We start from the raw sequence: 10,525 nt of genomic DNA on the forward strand, positions 1-10,525 counted from the left end.
TAAACAGTAATCTTCGCAAATTATGACTCCATAGAAAGCTAAGGCTTGTCCAAGCCTTTTCTCCCCCTTGTGTATGAAGAGCAGCAGCAGCAGCATGTGAGTGCCAAGGATGGCTTGGAACATTGTCTCAACTGAGTCATGCCTTACATCCAATGTAAAATTGCCTGTTTAAACAACTTTATATGATTGCTGAAGATACCACTATTACTATATGCAAGTTTGGACATCAGACTTCAATCCTGATTCTACAAGATGACATGCAGTTAGCAGTATCAACTTCTAGTCTTACTAACCTGGGCAAGGGTACTTACTGCCTTATTATGTGTCCATATTATTCCTCTGTCATATTTCTCCATTATCAAGAAGGCACACTGTATACAAGGCTGCAATCCTATAGTTCACTTAACTCAGTGGACGGATTCACGTGTCACATCTGTCATGAGCTGGAGTTTTTCCCCCTTTGCACATTCAAGGCAAAAGAGCATTCTTTGCAAAAAGCTTTTTATTCACCAAAGTATACCCAATGCACTCAATCACCACAGAATGTCTCTCTGAGCATGCACAGATTGGTTTGTTGAACCCAATATAAACAATTCGGAAATAGTATTTCCAGATACCCTCCCTTTGAGCATGCCTGGGCCTGATCTCTTTGGGATGCCCAATTGAAAGCAAGCACGCCTTTTCTTTGTACATCAACCTTAGCTCTTCTCTCCTGACGGTGCATCAAGGGGTCAAGAGTCACACCAGATTCTTTTGACTCTGGGAACTCCTCTTCCAAGCCCCCACCCAAAAGCTATGCATTTTGATTATTCTCAGAGCCTGCCTAAGCATGTGGGGTGGATGGCCTCAAAATACATGTCTCCACTTCTCCCATCTCAAAATCTGGAGTCGCACATTCACAGCTGTCCTCTGCTTCCCCCCAACCTTTCTAAGAAGTTCACACTGGCATGAGCTGGGAATGTCCACCAAGAACAATTGTCCCTCTCATCCCAAACAACAGCCCACCCTATAGATAAGCTACACAGGCTGGCTCTTCGTGAAACAACTCATGGTACCCCTGAGTTGCTCCCATTTCCTCCCCCTCGGTCCTCCCGCAGCGTCCCAGGGCCGTCCACAGCAGTACCTACTTGTCTTTTTTCTTGCCACAGCTGCAAGCCTTTTGAACTTGCTGTTGCTTTCCCCCACTTCCCCCTCCCAAAGACTGCTTTTCCTGATACACAGATTTTATTGCTGTATATTTCCCTGTCAGAAAATGCCGTTGAGCCCTTGGGGGGTGGGGGAGTTTTAGAAGAAGTGCTCTCATACCTGTCAAAACGCTCTGCTCCTTTAAATGGTGCTGGATACACTTTTCTCCTTTCCTAAGCACCTACTCTGAGGAAGGACACCAAGAACTGTAAAGGTTCACACTTCAAACCTACAAGATCTTCCTACAAAAAGAATAATATACTTGCTATCCCCTTTGCAAGCAAAGATCTTGCAAAGGGTGCTTTGCTTTTCACTTGACAATTCACTGGTTGACAGCTGTCAAGTGCAAAGCAAAGTAACAAAATAGCCTATTTGCAGCCTTACTTGGACAGTGTTCAAAGCTTCATATTTTGGCTAGTCAGAAATTCATAACGGAGCACCTCTGAACTACTGACTAGAAAAAAAAATTGCAAAAAACATTAGCACACATTTCTACTAACTAAAAAAAATAAAAATAAAACTTGACAAACTAGTGACAGCCCCTTCTTGGGCACTTTGGAGGAGCTGCCAGTAGTTGCTACTGAAAAAGACTGAGTAAAGAGGAGCGGGAGAGCCACAACAGAAATGAAAAACAGTAATGACCAAAGTGGGGAGAAGAGACAAGGCAGTTTCAGCCACCAAGTTTCCTGGGATACCTGCTGAATGATTGAGGAAAGGTAATGCAACATCTGTCAGGTACCATAGGGTACCACAGGGTCAGGTGTTCCACGAACAAACTGCAAAGGATTGTTCTACTCATCCTAGCCACAAATGTGCACACTCACACACACATTTCCCCAGCCCCAAATGAGAACAAAACAAAACAAAAATCCATGCACTGACCCCAGGCTCCAGCCACTGCATTCCCCGCCTAGTATTCCGACTTGATCCTCTGCCATCAGATTCCCTGTCCAAGAAATCACTTGGAGTGCGGGGGAGGAGGGAGAAGAGAGAGCAAGCAAGAAGAGCAACGGAGGACTTGGGAAGAAGAAAAAAAGGCTAAGGGTTCTGGAGAGAAATAAATACTGAAGTAAAAAGGTAAGAAGAGAAACAGCAAGACTGCAAGGAAGGAGAAAATAGCAAAAGAAAGATACAGGCTAGGAAGGAAGAGAAACTGCAAGGTCCAGAAGGTCACAGAGTGAAAAGTGGGGAAGTCTGTATAGGTGTAAGACAGTTGGCTGGATCCGTTTCTTTCTGTTCAACAGCTAAGCAGCAGGTTCAGAAACATGAAGGAGAACCTGAAGATGTAACTCTTTCAAGATCTTTTTTAAGTAAAAATATATTTTTGAAGGGGTCATGGCCTGGAAAAATGCATGAACCCTTTGATGGTCCCCATGGTGCACCAACACCTGGGAATGCTAGGCTGGGGACCCCAGTTGTCTTCTAACTATGATATGTCACAACAAGATAAAGCTTTACACATGTTGTATACATCTGATGAAACTGATTACAAGCCACAAAAGCATATGACAGAACAAGTTTCTAACCTTAAAGGCTAATGAAATTCTGTTGTTTTTGTTGCAACAGACTTTTATAACAGCAAGATTTCAGTCATTATTCTGTCAAAAAACCTGCCTTTAAAAAATAATAATTCTGTTTTATACAAGTTCTCAAAATGCCTTTCCCAGTCTTCAAGGTATAATACAAAATTACATGTCTTCACATTAACTTCACATTAACTACATCTGTTGTATAATTTTGAAAATGTCATTAAGATCTTACCTCCCAAAACAGTCTGGAGAAAAAAGGATAAAATCTGTTCAGAGCTACAGGGCATGCTAGTACATTGAGTGCATGGTGACCTCAACATGCAAAGTAGGCGAGGACATGCAATCCAACCTGACTATTGAAAATTATTTATTAGAGCAATATACTGGAATCAATGTAACCGCAAGCCTGCATGTGCTGTTCAATCCTATATATGCCTGCTCAGAAACTCTGCGTTCAGTTGGACTTGCACCCAGATTTTTGTGCACAATATCCTTCCTCAAACGCAGGAACTTACATGTTAGCTGACAACACAGTAACCTCCTAAATGTGTAATTAAAGGAATGAAAGTCTTGCAAGTTGGGCTTCTTTGAGTACAGACGGCAGTTATTTGCAGCTATTTTAATTCCATTTCTTCGATTAAAAGGTAGGCATGTTTCCTCAACAACTTGTCTATTTTGACACCTTAAGCATTATAAGAATAAAAAACCAAGCTGTCAGGATGGAAGAAATTGCTCTGTTCTGCTATATTACAAAACTGAATATTTACCCATATTGCATCAAAGTACCATTAGTCCAATTAAAGAAGACATCCAAAGACCTGTTTGTTTATATCACCAACTTATTGCATTAAATGACTTATTATAGCATTTTCATGTTATTTTTGACAAAATGAAACCACCCAAGAGGCAAAATTAGGATTCCCACAGAGCCAAAAATGTTTTAAAGATTTATGGGTTTTGTCTATTCAGCCAAGGGTTAAGGAAAATGTCCTGCTCTACTTAAGGAAAAGTTAGCAAAGCCTTACATGGAAGTCATACTCTGCTTGGCAGCGTCAAGACACAGGGAACAACAAGACCATTTGGCTCAAATGTACAACCTACATGGAATATATTTCAAACCCTGATGGCCAAACATAAAAATGTCAAGGAACTTAAGCAAGCATTTGCCTGTTTAAGTGAGTAACAGCTGATGTGTCCCATTTACTAGAAACAATTCTATCACTATCTGCTACAGGATTTTAAATGCGTGAATGAAGCAGCAATCAGAACACAAATTAAGTCACCAGACACATGTTTTTCTACAGCTTCAGTCAACACTACAAATGTGCAAATGTGTGTTTGCGGTTTTGGATTGCATTCTAGAGTTATGGAGTAATTTGCATCAACTACTCAAAAATGTCATGGCCATTATGTAATGACTATAGCTACAGCCTATCTTGTTGTAGGATGGAGCTGCCACACTTTCTCCTCCCATCCCTCTTCAGGAAGAATATTCTTAAGGTGCCCCACTGAACTGCTCACATTTCGGAAAAGTGAACACATAACAGACACTTGTAATACGGTGTTGGCACTATTTAAAAAAAGTTTTATGGTTATGCCAAATAGTGAACAATGCACTCAGTCCTCACTATGCTATTGATCTGTTGACTTTAATGGTGCTGCACCAATTTATGGCTGTTTGAAATTTTGCCTAATGCAGGAACAACAAAATCCTGTGCATGTTAAGACAAAAGAAAGTCCCACAACTGGGTAATGTAATTAGCAGTTTGATCCTATACATGTCTAATTAGAAGTGTGCCCCATCAAGTGCAATGGGGTTTATTCCAGAATAACTGCACATCCTAAATTTATGAACAGTGAAAAACCAACTGTATATGCTAAGAGTATAACCAAAAATAGGTCAGGAAGTGTTTATTCTCTTGAATGTTCTAAAACTATCTTGCAATTGCAGTGCTAATATTTCATGCTGGAATTATTTCTGTGCCAGTATTTTCTTTGCCCCAAGATTTTTATTGGACTTGTTAGGAAAGTTTTTATCCATCCAAAACTAAAGATGGATATCTTGGAGGATCAGTTATACCATAATGCTGCAAGGTACTGTGCAAAGTTTCTGAGTAGCTACTTACTGCTTAGTAGCTAACCAGATTTTTTGCATTTAATATTTCTGAGCAAAGACTGCTGACTTCTTAATGCATTAAAAAGATTCAGCAAAGTGACTCTTTCCCTGCTATGGGTCTCTGCAAACAAATCATGTCATGTCAGTTATTATGGTCAATTATGAACTTCTAACTTCAACCACATTTATTATCTGCAGTACCCATTACAGGTGTAAGAAAGAGAATGTCGGCATAATTGCATTGGAGGAGTTTCTTCTTACTTTTTGGATGGCATTTGCTTAAGCAAACCATTTGCTCAGCAGGGACTCTCAAAAAATGATGAGCTTTACAGAGTAAGATTCTGTGGCTGGATTTTCAATGACAAGCAGTTTAAAAATGCATTTATTCTAGATCTCTGCTAACAAAGCTATCAGAAAACCAGTCTTGCTTTCTTTAAACTAAAGCCTGGCTTTTAATGTTTGATTTGCTGCATGAATAAAAATCTAAGCCTGTTCTCACACAGACTTGTTAAATGGTCTGTAACTCAGTCAGAAGAAACAGAGTAACCCCACAGAGTAATCACAAACTTTGTTAATAAAATGCAGCCATACGTAAGCAAACAGAAGAGAAGTATCCTCTAAAGCCCCATTGTTTTGAAAACAAAGCCACAGCTGTATGTATTCTGTTTACATTTAGGAGAAAAAGATGAATCAGACCTATGTTGCAAGATTTTTATCACAGTCAATCACTCTTCATGTGCTATTTAGTGGCAGAATGTAATGTTAAATATGCCTATTCACTTTATTTGGGACAAAAATGATGTACATATGTATTTTTTAATCAAGGCACTTTTACTGAGCTATGTTATATCTTGTAGTGTGATCAGTTACCAACAGCTACATACTGTGATTACATGTTGTTTAACCGGCATGAAAATACTGCCCCTTAATCCCATCTTAATTAAGGATACAATGCAGTGCAGGCACCTGGAAGGAAGCCTCAATGCCCCTTCTTAGTTCCACAGTGCCTTTAGGAGCAGTGATCTGCATCCTGGGGGAAGGGAGCACTTAGCTCTTCCCACACCAGTAACTCTCCTCCTGCTATTTCCCCCTCACTTCAAGATCACCGCTACAGATCCATGTCTACCTGCCAAACAGACACCTGAAAGCCACGTGCAAAGTCCTTTGAGACTTTGTGACACATACTCGCACTGTAAGCAAACAGTGTGCATGCTCCTACGCTGGCAACTACTTTCGTGTAGTGACTTTTTTGGGAATCTTGCCCACAAAATATTTGTTTTAGCTAGCCTAATTTTTTGGAAGTCACTAATAACTTGATCTTCAAAATCTCTAAAGTTATCTCCCTTTTTGCTTTTTTCACACTGTTTGGTGATTTCAACCAATAAAGAGGGGAAAGTAAGGGTGTCACTTTAGAGGTATCATTCTAAGGGGATTAACTGCTGAAGTCCAGGATAAAGTATGCAGTATGGTCAGACAAGCAGTGGTTCTTTATAGACCTGACTGACAATTGGAAGTGGCTCTCAGAATCTCTCTGGATTAAATCCTGCAGAAGTTGTCCAGGGTAGGAACGATCAAGACAGGGATAGAAACAGGAAATCCTGCCTTTCACATTTTATAGAAACCAGTGCCACATCAGCCATAACATGCAAAGATAGACCAAGGGTGCATTTCTTTGCATGTTTGGACAGGAAAAACGTCCTGCAATTCCCAGGACAAATAGCTTGAAGGATTCTATTTAAGCATGCATGGGATTATGTCTGAAATCAAGTATGCAGAATTGTTCCCTCTACCTCACTGTTTTTCCTATCTATTATACAGAATTCTGATTGTTTCAAGTTCCTCTGCGTTGGCATTGTGTTCTCACCCAACAAAGGCAGGTACAATTTTAAGGAGAATCCAGCATGCAAAGGTAGGTACATAAGAATAAAATGAGAATCCTGTTAGCATTTCTATATGGTGGTCACGTTGCAAGAGGCCTTCTCTCTTAACTACATTTCAGAAACATAGCATCTTAAAGGGTAGAAGTGTCAGTAGTAAGATCTACAACATTAAATAAGTTTATAATACAGTTCCAATATTTTGCTCTTCCCATCGCAGGAATGCAAGGTCCTAGTTTCCCACCTCTACCTAACTCTCTTTGGTAAGAAAGTTAAGACATATAAACGTTAAAAATAAATAAAAATCAGTAAATGCATGCAAGTCACATGGGGAGGACGACTGTACTCCAAATGAACTTATGGGAGGGAACATACCTGACCTGCACACTTTTCTAGGGAAAAAAACAGCATTTAGGTACTGTCAGAAGGAAACTTTTCCAGAAGTTTGGGTCAACTGAATTTCACTTCATATGTTTTCTGAAATGTTCAAAAACGCTTAAAAATGTGTTTCTTATGCATCTGCAGCTTTTAAATTAGACAATGAAATGAGCATGTTCTGGATTTTGGATCTAGTGGGAAACGATCCACGGTATGGAAGAGTAAGGAACCGGGAAGGCCAGCAGGATTCTGTGGGACAACAGAATTTCTTCTCGCTCAGGGAGGGGAGGGGAGGCTCTTTTACCTTCTCTCCCCGTAGAGGACGTAGGAGCTGCGGAAGAAGCCCAGCAGCTCGTTCTCGATGGGCGCATGGTAGATGATCTTCAGGTTGTAACTTCGCTGCACCTCCAGGCTGCGGTTGAGGACGACCACGAAGACCTGCGTCTGCGGGTAGAGGAAGAAGCCGGCGACGCGCAGGGCTCCGGCCAGCCGGTCTTCGGCCACGCGGACGGCCTCGACGTGCACGCGGTGGGCGTGCAGGACGATGTAGCGCGTGGCGTTCAGGCACTCCACCTGCACGTTGACCTCGCCGCTGAAGGTGAAGTTCTCCAGGAAGGCGCTCAGCATCAGGTTGTAGTGGAGCGGCCGCAGGTGCCCGGGCAGGCGCAGCTGAGTCCAGGGCGGCTGCTCCCGCCGCCGCTGCCACTCTTCCAGCTCGGGCTCCTCCTCGCCTCCTCCCGGCGCCGCGGCCGCCGCTTCCACCCCCCCGCGGCCAGGGGGCTCCCCGGCGGCGTTGTGGTTCAGGCGGGCGCTTCCGGCGGAGGCGGCCGGGACGCTCCCGTTGCCCGCCCTGCCGGCTGCCGGGCCGTCCGCAGCACTGTCCCCGCCGCCGCCGCCGCTGCACTCCTCGATGCGCACGCTAAGCAGCACGGCGATCATGGTGACCACCAGCAGGGCCAGGATGGAGATGGCGAAGCCCAGCACCAGGCGCTTGTGCACCGTGATGTGGCGTTCCGTGGTGCGGGGTCGCACCGCCGCTGCGTCCGCCCACTGGCCCGAGAGCCCCCTGCTGCCGTTCCTCAGGGCGGCGTCCTCCTCGATCATCATGGGCGTGAAGGAGAAGCTCTTCTCCCGCTTCTCGGCCAGGGACATCAGAGCAGCGCCACCCCCGGCTCCTCCCGCGGGGCCGCCGCCGCCCGCCGCCGCCGCCGGGGCCAGGAAGGCATGAGCGGCTGCCGAGGGAAGGCGGGAAAAAGAAGCGGGAGGGCGCGGCGGGGGGTGGCGACCCGCAGCGCAGCGGGGGACGGGCGCGCCGCCTCTTCCCCGGCGTGCGGGCTGGCGCTGTGCTCCGTCGCCCGGCTCCTGCTGGCGGTGCCGCAGCCGCTGCGGTCGCACTTAGCGGCGAGCCCCTTGCGCGCCTACGAGTGCCGGCCGTGGGCAGGCTCCTCGCGCCCCATGCGGGGGGAAGGCGGGAACGGGGCGGGGGGCGGAGCCGCGAGGCCCCCCGCGGCGAGCCGATTGGGCGGCGAACGCACAACTTGGGCGCCGCTCGGGGCCCCGCCGGGAACCCCGCCGCCGAAGCGAGGCGGCGCAGCCAGACGGACTCGGGTGCCTGGCGTCCTTCCCCGCGGGTACTTATCCGCTCCCTCAAATTCGCCGCGCCTCGGATTCTCCTCCCACTGCGTTGCCGCTCGGCTTAAAGCGGCCGCCGCGTGCCTGGTCAGCCCCCAGTTTGGCGGCGGCGGCGGCGGCAGAGGAGGGGCTGGCAGGGTGGCAAGGCGCGATGCCCGGGAGCAGGCTCTGCACGCAGCTTTGGCTTCGCTCAGCGTCGGCAGCCAGCGCGAAGTCGCCTCCTGGTCTTCAGCGCCGCTTTGCACACTTCAGCAGAGCCCCGGAGAGGCTTTGAGAGGCTTCCGACTTGCGTGAGCGCCTCCGGGGAGAGGGAGAGGGAGGGGGAGCGAGCGAGAGGGGAGCCCGGCGCTTGGCTTGGCAGTTGGCAGCTCCGCGCTCCGCTTGCTCGCTTGAGGTCTGTGGCTACTTCCCAGCCTACAGAGCCCCCGAGACAACTAAGGCAGCTTCTCGCGAGCGAGTGCGCACACCCCGACCGCGTACGCAGCCCCTTTAAAAGGGCTTGCAAGGCGGCTGGAGAGATCGACGAACTCCCGGGAGAGGGAACGCGGGACGAGAGCGCAGAGAGCGCTTCTGGAGGCTGCCGCGCAGGACTCCGAGCTGCTGCGGCGGCGGCGGACCCCTCTCGTGGGCGCAGACGGACGCGCAGAGCCGCGCGCGCGAGTGTGCTGGAGGCAGGAGTTTCCGAGAGGTCTGTGGCACCACCCCCAGCCATAAATCCTCCGGCCGAGGGGGGTGGGGAGTGGGGCGGGGGCTGAAGTGCTGCTCCTGAAGACGAGGCTGCCGGAGTGGGGCAGCCCCGAGCGCAGGCGAGGCTCCCGGGCTGGTGGGAACAGTCAGCCGATTTTTTGGCAGATCCAATTCTGATGATCTGGCAAGTGTCAGATTATCAACCCTCCCTGCTACTGGGTTTGCCAGGATGCTATGTAAACGAATCTGTTCTCCGCATAAATATTGAATATGTACAGAGCATTATATATGCTCTACGTACGTTAGAGGTATTGAATGGCTCTGTTTCAGGGAGAAAGCTGTGGAGCCTACCCAGAGCAATGCCTGTGCCTAGGAAACTGAAGTACATTCACAGTTCTTCAAAGAGGCTGTTCAGGAGTTGCTCTGAGAGTACAGTGTCATGTGCTAAGGAAGGTGTCTGTTTCAAGTTATTCCAAGTAGGTGAACACTGGTAATGTTCACTGGTTGATCAGTCGTGCTGCTGTCTTTCCTGCACAGTGCATAACCTTTCCTGCTGCTCACCCAGTAACTTCCGGGCTACAAGCACAGATGCAAGCTGATTCGCAAGCAAAGCATGCAATCTGTGCCACAAAGTGTGCTAACGCAATGGGCATCTTTATCAGACTAGAAGCATTGTTTACGTTGGGTCATCCTGGACTAGAAGTTATTGACCTGAGTCTTGGAGAGGCTCTTGACTGAAACATCATTGGGATGGCCGAAGTTATCTTATGAGTACCAGTTCTTACAACACTTTAAGAATGAACAATCATGCACCGAACAAACATGTTTAAAAATTGTAATAATAATAATGGCCAACTGACTGAGATGTAAGACCTACTTGTTTTCAATCCATATGTATTTAGGTGAGCTAGCAGTTCATCACACTCACAGGATGCAATTTTGCACACCACCAGAAAATCTAACATAGTGTTCTGAAACCAGAATGGAATCAAGCAGGTGCACCACAAGCATAAGGATAGTGTGAATTGCCTTGAAGACACAAACAAGGAGAGAGGTTAAATGCTTAATAAGAGAAGAACAATGTATAAGGATACCAGTCCTGTAGAACATTGTGTGATTAA

At 46.8% G+C, this 10,525-nt stretch overlaps 1 protein-coding gene across 1 annotated transcript in view; it reads right to left on the reverse strand.

The window, feature by feature from the left end:
* TRHDE (thyrotropin releasing hormone degrading enzyme) overlaps window positions 1-8,189 on the reverse strand; it is a 467,798-nt gene extending 459,609 nt beyond the window's left edge. Inside the window, exon 1 of the mRNA XM_044449813.1 lies at window positions 7,390-8,189. Within this exon, the coding sequence (XP_044305748.1) occupies window positions 7,390-8,189 (800 nt within the window). The remainder of the gene's footprint in view (window positions 1-7,389) is intronic.
* Between the last annotated feature and the right edge of the window lie 2,336 nt (window positions 8,190-10,525).

This window comes from Varanus komodoensis, unplaced genomic scaffold, assembly GCF_004798865.1.
Source record: "Varanus komodoensis strain SLA01 unplaced genomic scaffold, ASM479886v1 scaffold61, whole genome shotgun sequence".
Taxonomy (NCBI): Eukaryota; Metazoa; Chordata; class Lepidosauria; order Squamata; family Varanidae; genus Varanus; species Varanus komodoensis.